Source organism: Leptodactylus fuscus, chromosome 1 (assembly GCF_031893055.1).
Source record: "Leptodactylus fuscus isolate aLepFus1 chromosome 1, aLepFus1.hap2, whole genome shotgun sequence".
NCBI lineage: Eukaryota > Metazoa > Chordata > Amphibia > Anura > Leptodactylidae > Leptodactylus > Leptodactylus fuscus.
Window position 1 is genome coordinate 6,452,456 of NC_134265.1, and position 18,785 is coordinate 6,471,240.

The 18,785-nt window shown below is 44.0% G+C and overlaps 1 protein-coding gene across 1 annotated transcript in view; it reads right to left on the reverse strand.

Annotated features, from left to right (window-relative positions):
• Window positions 1-18,785, reverse strand: part of LOC142189644 (uncharacterized) — a 263,072-nt gene that overhangs the window by 29,175 nt on the left and 215,112 nt on the right. The window contains exons 5-6 of the mRNA XM_075262242.1: window positions 11,968-11,973; window positions 8,607-9,320 (exon numbers count right to left, since the gene is read on the reverse strand). Coding sequence (XP_075118343.1) covers window positions 8,607-9,320; window positions 11,968-11,973 — 720 coding nt within the window. The remainder of the gene's footprint in view (window positions 1-8,606; window positions 9,321-11,967; window positions 11,974-18,785) is intronic.

Below are 18,785 nucleotides of genomic sequence, written 5' to 3' on the forward strand. Positions count from 1 at the left end.
CCTGTAATGAATATTATGTCCTTGCTCAATAGGCATATACCATTCGACAATGGTGTCATTCCTATATACATATTCACACACACACACCGATCAATATGTACCATTCCACAATGGCGTTATGCGTGCCATATACAGTACATAAGTATATATATATATATATATATATATATATATACTAGCTGGTACCCGCGACTTCGTCTGCGGTGATTGTAGAAGTGGGTATATACAGGCGCGGGTAAGGTTTTCGTACTGTGTATAAGGTATGGGATATAAAATGTAACTGTGTATCTTGTTTTTGTTGTAATTCTGAGAGCACATGAGATTTTTGTGATGAATGTAATTTGTATTTCAGCCGCTATACGGTGTTGGTATAAACTGTACATAGTGTCTTTGGGACAGAAGGATTTCAGGTTAATATACTTTGATATAAGACATTGTATGAGTTGTTATTTTGCGCCAGTACATGTAAGTTTTGGGCACAGGATACTTTTGAGCAAGCAACATAAAGTCTGGCCCTGTGCATGACAGTTTAGTAACTCCATGCGCCTCTTATTAATAGCAATTAACCCCATCATGTCCCTCACATTAACCCCAGTGTAAGAGTTACTGATAGAGATGAGCGAGTACTGTTGGGATCAGCCGATCCGAACAGCACGCTCGCATAGAAATGAATGGACGTAGCCGGCTCGCAGGGGGTTAAGCGCGCCGGCTACGTCCAAGCGGAAGTACCAGGTGCATCCATTCATTTCTATGGAGCGTGCTGTTCGGATCGGCTGATCCCAACAGTACTCGCTCATCTCTAGTTACTGATATATGAGAGACTTGGAGGTAATAATTAAGTATCTTCATTACTGAGGTCTTTTGTTAGTCCCTCCATATGTTTCACATATTAGTAACCTTTATATGGGGCACACAGGGGTTAATATGAGGGACATGATGGGGGTTATTCCTATTAATGTGAGGCACATGGAGTTACTAACACTAAACTAATAACCCCATGCCTGACATTAATGAGAATAGGAAGTAAAGGAAGGGAGCTGTGTGCGTCTTACTTTCAGTTTGCTAGCAGCTTCGGCAGGAGCTATCACTATAGCAGGCAGAGACTTGAGCGATTAAGCTCCACCCCCTGGGTTTCCTGCACATCTCTCAAAGGGGAGTGTCCTTATGCCTCAGCTCTAGCAGAGACTTCATTTAACTCTTGCAGGTCCTGTGCTGCTGGTGTGCCAGTGAAATATGGCAGGAGTGCCACTCTTGGCATGTGTGCCAGGGGTTGCTGAGCTCTGCTGTAGGGGGTAATATGAATTTTGTGGCTTGCTATGGTCCAAAGTGTGTGAGATTGCAGAGATAGTGATGTGAGTTTGGGTTTTGTGGGGGTCCTGGGAAAAACGTATGTGCGCTATTGTGACGAAAAGTAGCCTATTGTGCAATCGAGTGTAGGGACTATGTTTGTGGAAAATTTCAGCCAAATCGGGGTCCAAAGTGTGTGAGATTGCAGAGATGGTGGTGTGAGTTTGGATTTTGTGGGAGTCCTGGGAAAAACGTATGTGCGCTATTGTGACAAAAAGTAGCCTATTGCGCAATCGAGTGTAGTGACTATGTTTGTGGAAAATTTCAGCCAAATCGGTGGAGCGGTTTTTGCGTGATTGACCGCCAAACATCCGAACATCCAAAGTCACAAACCCACAAACATTTCACATTTATAATATTAATAGGATATATATATATGTGTGTATATAGTGTAAGAAAGTGACAGGAAAAGTCCTGGAAGGACGCTATATCTCCCCTAGAGTCCTCTCATATGTGTGGTGAGTGAGGGCTTCAATAGCTGTAGCAAGGCATCTGTCAGTATTAACCTCTTCTCATCCTACTGCAGGAAGGAGCTTGTGTGCACAGGTGGGAACAGTTAGGTCTAATCACATGCCTATAAAGCCTCTCAAGACTTCAGTCCTGGGGGAGAGTGGTGGAGCCAGGTCCTGTCCAGCCAAACTGAAAACTGGTGAGACCAGTGGGTGCTCCACAGCTTGTATTTCTTATTGATTTGTTTTGTCCGTGTGGTTGAAGCAAGCCACACGTATAGACAGAGTGCATCTGTGTAGTTAGTCGCCCAGCCGGGCAGGTATTTGTGTTTCTGTTTTTGCCTGAAGTAAAGGCCTGTTTTTGTTTGCCAACACCTTTTTGCAAAATAAACACACAGGGCTAAAACCCTGTTTAAACTGATTTTGGTGTCTGTCTCTGACTGTCTGGGTCCGCTGCTGCTACCGCTGAGCCTACCTCCCCCACAATAGCTTGCATAACACCATTGTTGAATGGTGTATATAATGGTTGCATTACATATGGAATGGTATACCGTATTTTTCGGACTATAAGACGCACCTAGGTTTTAGAGGAGGAAAATAGGGAAAAAAAATTTTGAAGCAAAAACTGGTAAAATATTTGATATATGGGAGTTGTAGTTTTGCAACAGCTGCAAGGCCACATTGACAGGTGACCCTGCAGCTGTACGGGGACGCATAGAGCGATTTTTTTTTTTTTTTTTGCGGGGCCAGCTGTACTTTTTAGTTATACCATTTTGGGGGATATCTATTGCTTAGATCACCTTGTATTGAAAAAAAAAAACAGGAGGTGATTTAGAACTTTTTTCATATTTTTAAAGTTTTTTTTTTTTTTTTTTTACTATTTTATTCCCCCCCGGGGCTTGAACCTGCGGTCACTTGATTGCAAGTCCCATAGACGGCAATACAACTGTATTGCCGTCTATGGGACATTCTGTATATTAGTATTACGGCGGCTGGTCATAGACCCAGCCGCAATACTAATATATAGCAGTGACAGGCCCAGGAGCCTCATTAGGCTCCCGGCTGTCACCCGAACAGGTTGGCTCCTGCGATATCGCCGCGCAGGAGCCGGCCTGCAACTTTACAGGTACGGGGCCGGTGGGGACCGGCCCCAGGGGAGAAGGGGCCACGGATACTGACCCGTCATCCGCTGTACTAGAGAGGCGGATGCCGGGGAGGGATAGACGCCGGGGCCTGAGACCGCTACGATCCTCTGCCCTGCATGAAGCCAGCAGCGGGGGCACGGAGGAGCCCCTGCCGCTGCTGGCTTCATGCAGGGCAGAGGAGCGCAGCGATGTCTCAGGCCCCGGCACCTGTAATGGCGTCTATCACTTGCCGGCTTCCGCCTCTCTATTACAGCGGATGCCAGGCGCCACCTTCAGACTATAAGACGCACCCTTCTTTTCCCCAAAAATTTTGAGGAAAGAAAGTGCGTCTTATAGTCCGAAAAATACGGTATATGCATAGAGGTATAACATGCTTAACACCACTGCGGAGTGGTATATAATGATATAGCATACATAATGCCATTATTGAAGGGTATATTATGTGGTATATAGATAGGTGTAGATAATATGCATAACACCATTGGTGAATGGTATAAGGGATACAGTACATCAGTACAGAACAATATATACAGATTAAGATATAGCATGCTTAACACCATCATTGAATAGTATATGGTATGGAGATATATGCGGTTATAACATCACAAGCCCTCCTCCTCCTCCTTACCACTGTGTTCTACTTCCCCAAAGAAGTCTGAAGCCATCCAGGTATACATGGTGCTGCTCTCTTGCCAAGCTTCCATAGCTCCTGGGGTAGGTGGGTGATGGTTGGTTTCAAGACAGAGTCCCACGTGTCCACAGTGATAGAAAGAAATACCAGTCAGCTGTAGGCATCTTCACACATCAGCAATAGATGCCAGAAATCATCTCCTTGAACGAAGAAGTCCACACTTCCATGTAGGTTTTCTTCCATGCCGCATGGTGTCCTGGGGGGATGGTAACAGGCACATGTGCTCTAGGTCTTCAGTCATTGTCCATGTTTTAACAATAGATACAAAAGGAACAAAAACTCCACAGGGTCTTCCATTCGATTTATAGTTGCTAATTCATAGTGCTAGATTCTTGGTTACAGGATTTTTGAAGATACAGAGAAAAAGAGTGAGAAAGGAAAGATAAGGTTGCTTCAAGCTTGGAGCCCTGTATCGAGGCAGCCACTAAGGGCGCCAGGAAGAGGAGTTATGCATGTATACCTATCCATATGTACCACTCTGTCTTTAAAACAGCAGAATAGCCGGTTTGATCGAGCCTCAGCCCTAACCTTACCGCACCCTTTTAGGATGTGGCAGGTGGTGATTGAACCAGGCCAAATTTTGAAATGAGGCCACGCCAGACCATGTTGCACCTGTGCAAACCGTTTAGTCAGAATCTCAGCTAGCAAGGCTTCACCTGAGATAAGCCTTTCACCTTGGGTGTTTCCCGCAGAAGGATCTGCGGGATAATCAGCAAACTGCTCCCAAGGTTTACTCTGTTAATACACTAGACATCCTGGGAATTTGCCTCTTAATAGAACTTTACCCTCTATGCTTTCCCTGGCTAAGCTTAGTCTTTAGCTCAGGAGAAGCCTCCTATAAGTCACAAGGTCCTACCCATTCTAAGGCTTTAAGAAAAATAAACCTACTTATCCTTCTGTCATCTAGACAGGGCACAAGGCTAGAACTGGAGAACTGGACTTCTTTATACTGAAAGGCCTAAGTCCTCCCAAGTCGGCTTACCCCCTTAAGGGCCTTCGCCGTACTTCCTGAGCATAGGGCTTCTAGAACAGGAATGCCAACTCCTTCCCAAAAAGTGGTCATGCCCTGGGAGTTTTTAATACACCCTTGCTCCTATGGGAACCTTCCGTCTCTACTTACAATTGGAGACTGGAAGCCCAAATTACACTCTGCTCCATTAAAAGGAGAAAGGGAAAAAAATAAAATAAAATTCTCAGGTACAGAGCAGCTGTTCCAAGTACTCACAACACCAAGGGAGCTGGAACAGCCAGGGGATCTGTGATCAACAGCTGTGCCTCAGAGAGCAACATGCTGGAACATACAGTGATACATCACATACCTTGCAAGATTGTCGCCTAGTTCACTCATCGCCCGGCATTCATCCCCCAGAAATTCCTTGATCCTGCAGCCTCAGCGGAAGCTGGGACGCACGCCACTGTGCCCGGCTATGCCACACCCTGGAACGCCAGTACGCCTAGGTTGGCCGTTCCTCCCCTGTGTGCTGGCCGGAGCCGGCATCCACTCTACCCCCTGCATTAGCCATAACGGACCGCTGGAAGGGGGGAGTTTTCCACCCGGGGGCAGGCCGGAGCGATACCCCCGTGTCCTTAATGGCCCAGGGAGGCAGGCGCCTTTGACTAAGACCGAGGGCCGGACGGTGGTAATACTTACCTATTCCCCCAGACGGAGGAGAGCCTCTCATTCTGACCCTGTGTAGGGACAGGAAACACTGGTGAATGGTGGTGGGAGTGGTGTATTTAACAAGTCTCTCAGTTCCTGTCCCTACAGCGGGTCAGAGGTCAACCTCCTTGTGTAGTCGTCATGGTGGATGTAATGGAAAACTAGTTGTAATAGTTTATACTACATAATATGTATTAAATATATAAAATCAATAAAAATGTTGAAATTAAAAAATAAGTTGCTGTTTACATCAATGTTACGATAAATTAGTAAAATGACAAAATAAAAATTAAGTGGAAAAAAAAGATTTACTGTAGCTCTGAGAAAATATCAATTTCAGTGTGACACGGAAAATTTTACTTTAGCTCGCATAGCCAACAATTTAACATATTTCCTGCGAGCGAAGCCGCGGGTATTCTACTAGTATTTAATATTTTAGCTATTTTGTTTTTGGTGATTTCTGTCTTTTGACATAGTAGTTTGTTCTGTTGTCTGAAAATTACCTTAACCCCTTAATGACCAGGCCATTTCTTGGTTTCACATTTTCGTTTTTCCCTCCTCTCATTTAAAGAGCCATAACGTTTTTATGTTTCAGTTCACATCATGGCTTATTGTTTGCGGGACAAATCGTACTTTGTGATGGCACCATTCAATAGGCTGTGCAATGTACTGGGAAGCTGGAAAAAAATTCAGAATGAGGTGCAATTACCCATTTTCATATGGGTTTAATTTTTACAGCGTTCACTGTTTGGTACAAATGACACGTTACCTGTGTTCTACATGTCAGTACGAACACGGTGATACCAAATTTATAGAGTATTTGAAATGTTTTGATACTTTTTTAAAAATGAAAAACTTAGCAAAATAGAAAAAAAAATGTGTGTCGTCATGTTCTGACACCTGTAATTTTTTCATCTTTACATGTATGGAGCTGGGTGCGGTGTCTTTTTATGCGGGACAAGATGACGTTTCTATTGATACCATTTGGGGAAAGATCTGATGGTTTGATCACTTTTTATTAAATTTTTTATAGGAGGCAAAGTGTTAAAAAAACGCTATTTGCTATTTGGAATAAATGTTTTAATATTTTAATAGTTCGGGCATTTTGGAGCGCGGGGATACCTGATATGTTTATATTTAATGTCATATATTGCAAAGAACAAAGTAGTCAGCGGCACTACTGCGACAACGCTTGTATTCACAATCTTGTGTCAGTATTGGCAAAAATTCCCGGCTGTAACAGCCAAAAAACCATGGAATAAATTAAATCCCAGTGTGGTGCTCACTGTGAAAAAACCTAGACAGGCAGTGACATAGCGATGTGAAATGTAGAAAACAGGGCACTCACCCGCCACGGGATACATAAAACATTCGTTTTTATTTCATCCTCTTTAAAAAAAAGGTCAAACCTTGACCATCGGGGTACAGAAGACGGAGTGATGCAAAGAAACAAACAGCGACGATCGTTTCATGCTTAGTGCACTTCGTCAGGCTTCCTTCAACTGCTAGCAACATCATTGATTTATCCAGATGGAACAGGTCAACACGCCTACTCTTGACCTTACTACACCCAAGTTCAGATAATTACATTCATCAGTTAAAAACAAGTTAAAATACACAATCGATGTAATGTTGATAACATGTAATACATCATACATTATTAGCCTCAATTTGTGACATTCTTCTCTATAGAGTGTAATTCTTTTATTAAATGTGCACCAATTAGCGCTACCCCTAATTCACCTTCCGCCACCAGCACATCTATACAACGGATCTATAAAAGGGAACTACATTGCTATTCCTATACTGAAACTGTAACATTTGTCGTGATCCCTGATTATCAATCTATTAGAGATGGACCCAGACAGGAACTACATACATAAACTGCCTTTATCCTCGTTCCTGTGCTATGGGGCAGGGAGCATGACCTAGCCTACTCCAAACTCCTCCCCTTCATTCTTTAAAATAATATAGGGCTAAACAACGTTATTCCATTTAGGTCTATAGCAATCTCTTGTTGTCTACACCTAATTCCCTATAACACAGGATTATAAATGCCTATCGAAAAAAGAAGCTGAGTAAACTTGTCTAGCTACATATATCAATCTATGGAAAACTATAACGGATCGTATCAGATATCGCTAGATGTAAACAGCGATTTATCTTGCACTCCTTACTAGCGGAAGTAGCTGAAGTAAGGACTTTTTTCCTATATTGCACATTATAAGACGTGTCAAAGCTCTTCTAGGGGATAACATAAGAAAAACAAACAGGGCGAAGCAGACACATACTGTTCATGTGAAGATTACAAAAAAACGCTCATATCAACCCTCTCATTGAGACCAAGTGGTCCCATTGCTCCCGTGCGCAGAATGATCTTAGCCTCTTCCTGTAATAACTTTCTACCTCTATCGCCTCCTCTGGGCAGGGGTTCTATATGACGTAACCCACAGAAAGACAGACAATCAGCTCTCCCTCCATGGGCCTCCCTAACATGTTCTATCAGTTGTGGCGATCCTTTGCCACTGCTGATAGACCGAACGTCTAGTACCTTGAAACCTAGGGGGTCTGATCGCTCATACAATACTACAGTATGCAGTGAATAGCAAAATGCCATCACTTCTATTAGACGCTGCCTCTGGCATCATCTAATAGAACTAATGCAGGGACAAGCCTGGAAGCCTTCAATAGGCTTCCGGCTGTCATAGCAACCGATCACCGCCCTCCGATGACGTTCAGGAGGGCGACGATCGGCGGAAAATGGCGGCGCCCGTGGCGCTTGCACCCTTTACATGCTGCGGTCGCGTTTGACCGCAGTGTGTAAAGGGTTAACAGCAGCGATCGGCTCAGGCACCGACCGCTGCTGTTAGTGGCAGGTCCTGGCTATATTATACAGCCGGCATCTACCCTGTATGGAGAGAGCTCAGCTACGTCATGGGTCGCTAAGGGGTTAAGTGCCTTGTTTTTGTTTTTGCATATTTTTCCCATTATGATCGTATGGGCTCTGCTTCTGAGCCCACTCAACCACCATCACGTATGTGGAGATGAAGCAACTACCCACATTCGCAAATGTACATAAGAATGCATGAAGGAGTTAAAGAAAAAAAATAATTGAACCTGAAAAACCCCCCACTGTGAATATAAGTTCCTTCTTACAACGTAGACGGGTCAAAGACTTCAGGTTGAAAATTCACTTACAATTTGCTTCTCCCCTGTGTGAGTTCTTTGATGCCTAACAAGTACTGATTTCCGAGTAAAACATTTCCCACATTCTGGACATGAATATAGCTTCTCTCCTGTGTGAGTTCTTTGATGCTTAACAAGACCTGATTTGGAAGAAAAACATTTCCCACATTCTGAGCAAGTGTAAGACTTCTCTCCTGTGTGAATTCTTTGATGCATACTAAGGTCTGAGTTCTGAGCAAAACATTTCCCACATTCTGAGCAAGTGTAAGGCTTCTCCCCTGTGTGAGTTCTTTGATGCCTAACAAGGTCTGATTTCAAAGTAAAACATTTCCCACATTGTGAGCAAGAATATGGCTTCTCTCCTGTGTGAGTTCTTTGATGAATAACAAGGTTTGATTTTAAAATAAAACATTTCCCACATTCTGAGCAAGTGTAAGGCTTCTCCCCTGTGTGAATTCTTTGATGCTTAACAAGTACTGATTTCCAATTAAAACATTTCCCACATTCTGAGCAAGAATAAGACTTCTCTCCTGTGTGAATTCTTTGATGATTAACAAGGTCTGATTTCCAAGTAAAACATTTCCCACATTCTGAGCAAGAATAAGACTTCTCTCCTGTGTGAATTCTTTGATGATTAACAAGGTCTGATTTCCAAGTAAAACATTTCCCACATTCTGAGCAAGAATAAGACTTCTCTCCTGTGTGAATTCTTTGATGATTAACAAGGTATGATTTCCAAGTAAAACATTTCCCACATTCTGAGCAAGAATAAGACTTCTCTCCTGTGTGAATTCTTTGATGATTAACAAGGTATGATTTCCAAGTAAAACATTTCCCACATTCTGAGCAAGAATAAGGCTTCTCTCCTGTGTGAGTTCTTTGATGATTAACAAGGTCTGATTTCCAAGTAAAACATTTCCCACATTGTGAGCAAGAATATGGCTTCTCTCCTGTGTGAGTTATTTGATGCCTAACAAGGACCGATTTATAAGTAAAACATTTCCCACATTGTGAGCAAGTGTAAGGCTTCTCCCCTGTGTGAATTCTTTGATGAATAACAAGGCTTGATTTCTGAGTAAAATATTTCCCACATTCTGGGCATGAATATGGCTTCTCTCCTGTGTTTGTTCTCTGATGTATAACACCTCTTTGGCATCCTTCATTTTGTTTAACAGACTGTGATGAATTAGAAGAAAGATCTTTCTCTTGAATGGCTGAGGGTATATCTGGGATAATGACATGTTCTTCATATGGATCTTGTGTGATACCATGATCCTCTGCTTTATAATCTGTAGATATCAGATGTTCCTCTGAGCTCCTGGTACAGTCATCTGACAAGAAGGAAACTGATGTTACTATTATTGAATAACATAACCTTATAAGTATATTCCCCACTGAGCAGCCGCTGCCTGAGACGCTTCAGACCGTGTGAAGAAGTGAAGTCAGTGGCACAGGCAGCAAACGACGGCAGCGCGGCCTACTTCATTAGTATTCACTGTGCTGAGACGGAGGTCAGTGATAGTGAATAGTAATGAAGCGGGGCAGGAGACGCCACCACTGCTCTAGGTCACTGTAGAGGTGAACACAATCCATGGCTGCTTAAATATGGCCACTTATGTGGAATAATACTGTAGGACGCCATAAATCTTACTGTATTACACCCCATACACACAATAGAATACAAACCACATCTTCTGGATTTCCCAGCCTGAACTCACCGCGGATCTGCTGTCCCATACAGTATGTAGTAGGGTCTGTGGCGTCACAAGGAAGCAGGGACTCCTAGCGTCATAGATCACTAAGATACGGGGAGTCCTGGTGTGTGGACAGAGTTCAGGCTGGGAAATGTGACTGATGTACAGACCAGATTTTCTAGTCCGGATTCCATAGTGTGATTGGGGTCTAAGGTGAGGTTTACACAGTGACATTTGCAGAAGCTGCTTCAGGAATTCAGAAGAAGAATTTTTCCGCTTTACCAAATCAGCCCCCGAATCTCCATCAGATTCCTTACTGGCCAGGCCGGATTTTCCACCTCCCATTTATTTCCATAGAGCTCTGAGGTGGAATCTGCCTGAAGATCGAGCAGGAGGATTATTTTTCCGCTACCTGAAATAATCTGCTATATAATTCTGGTAAATTCTTTCCCTTCACGAGGACTGACAGCCGGTGAGGAAGAAATTTACCTCGTTCACATCGATGTCAAGTCCATATTCCTGCTGTACGTTCTATTCTATACTACACTTATTACCCCCTATAGCGGTATCACATTTATATTCAGGTATTATTAGTATTTTACCTGAATCGGGGAACAACAAATAGTCTAACCAATGTCTGAATAGAATCAAAGAAATTTTTTGAGAGAAGTCCTCAGTAGTTGATACCTTTTTTAATGGCTAACTTAAAAAGTTTTTTGATGACATATCGAGCTTTCGAGACTCTATAGAGGTCTCTTCATCAGGATGGTATAACACAATTTCTGAAGGTAGGCATATATATACACAGAGAAATGGAGTGTTGGATGCAAAATAGATGGAGAACAGAACACAATGTAAATAAACAGTAAAAAAAAATATATATAATATCAGTTCACAGGAAAGTTCTCTGGGTTTATGGCTTCTTTGATCAGTGACATGTTGTCTAGTGGTTTTAAAACGTCATAAATCCCTGGGCCTGGTTTAAACCCATTTGGAGAGTGTTAAAGTTCACCATAAGTTTAACCTCCCATATGAGGCGATCTTTTCTGCTCTTGAAATTCCCTCTCAGTACCAGGATCTTCATATCCTGGGTCATATTATGATTTTCATTGCAGAAGTGTTTTGGCACAGGGAGGTCCATTCTCTGTTCTCTAATCGTATGTCTGTGTGAGTTAATCCTCATCCTAAGTGATTGTCCAATGGCAACTTCTCTCTTCTTATTCTTCTGGACCTCTCTGCAGCTTTTGACACTGTTGACCATCATCTCCTCCTCAATAGGCTCCGCTCAGTTTGCCTCAATGACACTGCGCTCTCCTGGTTCTCCTCTTATCTCTCAGACCGCACTTTCAGTGTATCATTTGCGGACTCTGTTTCTTCTCCTCTTTCCCTTGCTGTTGGGGTTCCTCAGGGCCCGGTCCTAGGCCCCCTGCTCTTTTCTCTCTACACAGCCCCCATTGGACAAACCATTGCCAGATTTGGCTTCAGGTACCATCTTTATGCTGATGACACCCAATTATACACATTTTACCATGACATCACCCCTGCACTCATACAGAACACCAGCATCTGTCTCTCTGCTGTCTCAAATATCATGTCCTCTCTCTATCTGAAACTAAATCTCTCCAAGACTGAACTACTACTGTTTCCACCATCTAATAGATCTGTCCCTGATATATCCATTGCAGTCTCAGGCCTTACTATAACTCCTAGGCAGTAGGCCCGCTGCCTTGGGGTCATGTATGACGCAGACCTTTCCTTCACCCCTCATATTGAATCACTCGCACGTTCATGTCACCTCCACCTCAAAAATATCTCCAGAATACGTCCTTTCCTTACCAGAGATACACTAAAGACACTTATTGTCTCTCTGATTCATTCTCGCCTTGACTACTGTAACTCCTTACTAATCGGTCTTCCCCTTACTAAACTCTCCCCTCTACAATCTATTCTGAATGCAGCGGCCAGGCTTATCTATCAGGCTAGACGCTGCAGCGATGCCTCTGGTCTGTGCCAGTCGCTACATTGGCTGCCTATTCAATATAGAATAAAATATAAAGTTATCCCCCTCCCCCACAAGGCTCTCCATAATGCCGCACCCCCATACATTGCCTCCCTCATCTCTGTCTACCGCCCAACCCGTGCTCTCCGCTCACTCAATGACCTAACACTTACCGTATTTTTCGGACTATAAGACGCACTTTTTTTCCTCCCAATATGGGAGGAAAATGTGTGTGCGTCTTATAGTCCGAATGCAGCGTGTGCAGCGTCTGTGTCCCGTCTGTGTGAATCAAAAGGAGAGCAGCACAGTGCCTGCCTGCTCTGCCCCTCCTTCCCTGTCTGTGTCGCGTGTTTGCAGGAGCGAGATATGAGAGGCAGGGAAGTAGGGGCGGGCCAGACAGGTGAAGGAAGCGTGGTTTCAAGCTTGCCGAGAAAACCACGCCTCCTTCTCCCGTCTGGCCCGCCCCTCCTTCACTGCCTCTCAGATCTGGCTCTGGCAATGAAGCCACACAGACAGGGAAGGAGGGGCGGGCCAAACGGGAGGAGGAGGCGTGGTTTTCTCGGCAAGCTTGAAACCACGCCTCCTTCACCCGTCTGGCCCGTCCCTACTTCCCTGTCTGTGTGGCTTCATTGCCGGAGCAAGATGTGAGAGGCAGTGAAGGAGGGACGAGCCAGATGGGTGAAAGAGGCGTGTTTTCAAGTTTGCTTAGAAAACCACACCTCCTTCACCCGTCTGGCCCGCCCCTTTTTCTCTTCTTGCATAGCTTCACTGCAGGGTGTCTCTTTCCATCCATGGATGAGATAGATTAGATATAGATAGATAGATAGATAGATAGATAGATAGATAGATAGATAGATAGGAGATAGATAGATAGATAGATAGATAGACAGAAAGACAGACAGACACAGACAGACAGACAGACAGATAGATAGATAGATAGAGATATATGTTCAAATCACCCCCATATCCCTAGAATACATATAAAACAAAAACATTACTGTGAAACACATACACATTTGGTATCCCTGTGTCCGAAAGCCCCCGGTTCTATTTACATTGGTGAAATATTATATTATTAGGTTATTAAATATTTCACCAATTTTTTTTCCTTAAAATTTTTTTTCCCCTATTTTCCTCCTCTAAAACCTTAGTGCGTCTTATGGTCCGAAAAATACGGTACATCCTCTATTATCAGAACCTCCCACGCTCGTATACAAGACTTCTCCAGAGCTGCACCACTTCTCTGGAATGCTCTACCCCGGACAATCAGATTAACTCCCAATTTCTACAGTTTCAAACGCAAACTAAAGACGCATCTTATCAGACAAGCCTATCATAAATTCTAACGTAAACCCTTAACCCTCCTCTGTCCCTGCTCCCACATTTCCCCACATGATATGATGTCATCTCAGGATAACTTTATAGGTCCAAGCTCCATCCACATGTTACAGGACACGACTGGTGACGGCTCATAAAGTCTTATGTTTATGTAATGACAGTCACTTCTATTACAAAAGTGTCTGACGTCTGTATAAGTAATACCGCCCCTGCTACCTCTTGTGTCACCCCCTCTACCTCATAGATTGTAAGCTCTTGCGAGCAGGGCCCTCAGTCCCATTGTGTGAAATGATTCTCTTTGTAATGTATCTGTCTGTATTTGAACCCTACAAATTGTACAGCGCTGCGGAATATGTTGGCGCTATATAAATAAAATGTATTATTATTATTATTATTGTCCTGTCTCACCTACATACAGGCCCTCAGGACACTTAGTACACAATATCAAATACACTACATTAGGTGTGCTGCAGGTGAAGTTACCTGGGATCTTGTACTGTCGATCAGAGTTCGGGATCTTTATTTTGTCCGTAGTCAGTATGTGTGGAATTAGAGGAATTACATGCAAATTACATCCACTACTGCAAAAAGACCACCATCTAAAATCCATATTTCCAGACCCCCCTCTCCTGTGCTATAGACAGCCACCAAACCTCAGGAATATGATTATTAGCAGCTCTCTGTCACCTCCAACTAACAAAGGAACATTTCCATGTGGAAATAAGAGGTGCAAGACCTGCCCACACATACTGACTGACTGTGCCAAAAAACTTCTGCAATGAAAATCATAATATGACCCAGGATATGAAGATCCTGGTACTGAGAGGGAATTTCAAGAGCAGAAAAGATCGCCTCATATGGGAAGTTAAACTTATGGTGACTTTAACACTCTCCAAAGGGGTTTAAACCAGGCCCAGAGTTTTATGACGTATTACAACCACTAGACAACACGTCACTGATCAAAGAAGCCATAAACCCAGAGAACTTTCCTGTGAACTGATATATATTTTTTTTACTGTTTATTTACATTGTGTTCTGTTCTCCATCTATTTTGCATCCAACACTCCATTTCTCTGTGTATATATATGCCTACCTTCAGAAATTGTGTTATACCATCCTGATGAAGAGACCTCTATAGAGTCTCGAAAGCTTGATATGTCATCAAAAAACTTTTTAAGTTAGCCATTAAAAAAGGTATCAACTACTGAGGACTTCTCTCAAAAAATTTCTTTCATTTCATATCCACTAGCTAACACGGTACAAGGATATATTTTTTCTTTTAATGAATAGAATCAGTGACCCTTCTGTGCTTTATATAGCGGTGACTCCTCACCTGGGCGGGTCCCTGTAGGAATGTCCTCCTCACACTCCTCATCACCACTCACATAGGGCTCTTCCTTTATTCTCATAGATATAGCATTCATGTCGCTCACATCTTTATCCTGATGGAAAATCTGGGAAACAAATAATGTAAAAGTCACCGGACAAATGGGGAAGTCACAGAGAATGTTCTAGATCATTAATCCGCATGAAGATGAAAGATGTCCTGACAGTAGCTGCAGGTCTGTGAGAAGCCGGATAAACATATTAGATGGCGGCTCAATGACACCGCCCATGTATATAACCATATAATACTGCTAGATACAACAAGACTGACCACAAGGACTTCACAGCCCGTCTACACATCATAGGGAATATCTCCATCTACCTGATCATCATCCTGTGGAAGAAGAGGACTGGGACATCTCTCCGGTGTTGTCCTCTTACTGGATCTACCTGTAGGAAACACAGACAGGGACTGAATTCATTCTGTACATACAAATAATGGAAGTCCATGTGTATATAGTCATGTCTATTACCTGCTGATGTGAGGGGCTGGTGGTCCTCCATCATCACCTCCTTGTACAGATCCTTGTGTCCTTCTAAATACTCCCACTCCTCCATGGAGAAATAGACAGCGACATCCTGACACCTTATAGGAACCTGACAACACAATGATACAGTCATCACCCCGACCCCTCCAGTTACTGTATAATGTCCCAGCATTCCCAGCACTGTCACCTCTCCAGTCAGCAGCTCCAGCATCTTGTGGGTGAGTCCTAGGATCTTCTGTCCATTGATCTTCTCCTGTATCAGGGGGTGAGTTGGAGGCCCCGGGAATGGGCTCAGGGTTCCTCTCCATCCATCAAATACAAGGGTCTGACAGCGCCCACTAGAGGTCTTCTTCACTACTGTGTAATCCTGGTTATGGGGAGACACATTAATAAATCTCACTACATACATGTCCAGAGTCCATCACCTCTCCAGTCATATCATCTGTTATTACTATAGATAGGAATGATGTCATGATGACATCATCAGAATCTCTCACCTCTCCAGTAAGCTGGTAGATGATCTCTAGGGTGAGATTTAATAGACTTTCCGCCATCTTGTTCCTGTCTCTTTCCATCCTTGATGGATCAATCAGGAATATTCTCTTATATAGAAGATACTGAGAGGATTCTATATTGTAGGAACCTGAATGGAGAGAAGATGAGACAATGTAATCACTACACGGAATCCCATGGAATAAATAGAGGAGTTGAGTCCCATTATTATCACCACCTCCTACTTCTGACGTCGGCAGCGTGTAGCTCAGGAAGGGAGTGACTTGTTGTGGGCCGGCTTGGTGGGTATATAAGGTGTGTGATAGGCTGAACAGAATCTCATTTTTTTTTTTTCTTATGTTGATTGTGAGCCCCATATAGGGACCACAATGGACTTTTTTTTTTCCTATCAGTGTGTCTTATAAACATATAAACTCCTTGCAGATGTTATTCCTGGCGGGATTCGAACCCAGGACTCAAGCGCTGCATGGCTGCAGTGCTAACTACTGAGCCACCGTTTTGCCCCCAGAATCTCATTGTTGTCTCGGATAAAGGGGACGACTTATCAGAGTTGCACAAGGGATGATTATTGGCTGTCGGACCAAGGGTGACTATTTCTCCAACAGCGCAGGTTGTGAACGGTTCGTGCGCTGCTTTGGTGAAAGTGTATTGTGAGCGGAGAAATGGCGCCATTGGGAATAACCAACATGGAGACTGTGGAGAATCACGTGCCCCTGATATGAAAGATGAACCTCAGCTATGAAGGTGTGTGAGGGAAGATCGACACTCTACAGTGGAGCAGCTCAGCATAAAAATGAGTCTGGGCTACCAGATGTGTCTAAAACAACAGTTCAGTGAACCCTGATGTGTATGGAGGTTCGATTGTCCCTACTCTAGCAAACAAAAGGCTTCACTTTACATGGCCATACTGGAATTGGACCACCAATGATTGGCTAAGGGTTGCCTTCTCCTAGAAGATGGACATCTCCATGTCAGGCAAGAAACATCAGAGAACAAACACTCTGAAACCAGTGCTGGAAGAAGACAAGCTGGTGGCGGCAGCGTTATAGTCTGGGGAACTTTTTCACACCATTCTCTGGGCCCGCTTGTCTATGTAGAAGGCAATCTGAACAGATTTGGGTGTGAATCCATCCTTGCAGATCACATCCACCCGTACATGTCATTTGTCTTCTCTCGGGCAAATCGAATCTTCCTGCAAAATAATGACTAGAAATGTCCGACAGTGGTTGGAGGAGAATGACCAAGACTTCCAAGTACTTCCCTGACTCCCTTATTCCCTAGACTTGAACCCAGTTGAGCATCTGTGGGGCCACCTTTTTCGTTGTGTTTGTTCTATGGATCCTCCCCCATGTACCCTCCAGTAAATGTGGGGTGCACTGCAGTCAGCATGGCTCCAGATACCTGAGACAACCTACCAGTCACTCCCAGTCCATCTATCTGCTGTCCGGGCTGCACACGGCAAACTCAGCCAGTTGCGGCCACAAATCCAGTTTGGCTGCCCAAAAATCCAGCTAATGTTCCAGGATGGGTGGCAGGGTGCACTAGCTGCTGGTTCAAGTTCTGCTCTGTGTCTAGCTGCTGATGCGGGTGAAGAAAGCTGCTCATCAGCGACTCTAGGCTCAGACTGCTGTTGATGGAGCCGATACTGCTCCTGCCACCCCCACCCCCTCTCACAGCTGCCATGCCAGTGCAAGCTGTGCGCTCAGGGCTCCCCTGGTAGGACATATGAGAGGATGGATGGTGGTGCAGATAGGCAGTGACCAACTTACTACTTAGCATGTCTCTATAGTAGTTCAGTTTGTCCTCCCTCTAAGCGAGTGTAAAAACAGCCCCCATTTTTCCCCGGTAGTGAGGGTCTAACATTGCGGAGATCCAGTAGTCCTCCCAATTGTGGTCGGCTACATCGTGATCCAATAATGTCTGTAGGTCACTGATGTCCTCCTCAATGGTCTCTAAGCCAGGAACCTGACCACTCACAACACCAGCTCTCACACCACTCTCCTCATCACTAGTAGCGGTGGAAGCAGCAGATGTCTCCTCCAGATCTGGTCCGGGCTCTAGATGATGACTGTCCAGTAGTAGCTCATCCTCACTGTATAGTGGATCTGAGCCCATAGCACGGGGGCAATTTCAGACAAAATGGGGCCCTGGGCAAAATAAAAAGTGGGGCCCCAAATTCTGAAATATTGTACCAACAACAATGTCACATTCTGTTAATTCAGTGTGCAGCAGTAGCTAAAGCTGGTACTTACAGGGGTGTTCCTATGTCTTTTATGGGGTTGTATGTAAAAAAAAAATTTGCCAAGTCAAACTTGTGAGCCTTAACATTAAAGACCCGGTGCACAAACAACAAGGCACGTGCCCGATCCCACACTAAAAAATACTGATATACCTATAGAGTTATCAAATAGGACTGCTATACCAGGGCTAAACACTGTCACATCACCCACTGACCGCTATACCAGGACTAAATACTGTCACATCACCCGCTGACCACTATACCAGGGCTAAACACTGTCACATCACCCGCTGACCGCTATACCAGGACTAAACACTGTCACATCACCCGCTGACCACTATACCAGGACTAAACACTGTCACATCATCCGCTGACCGCTATACCAGGACTAAACACTGTCACATCACCCGCTGACCGCTATACCAGGACTAAATACTGTCACATCACCCACTGACTGCTATACCAGGACTAAACACTGTCATATCACCCACTGACCGCTATACCAGGACTAAATACTGTCACATCACCCACTGACTGCTATACCAGGACTAAACACTGTCACATCACCCGCTGACCGCTATACCAGGACTAAATACTGTCACATCACCCACTAACTGCTATACCAGGACTAAACACTGTCACATCACCCA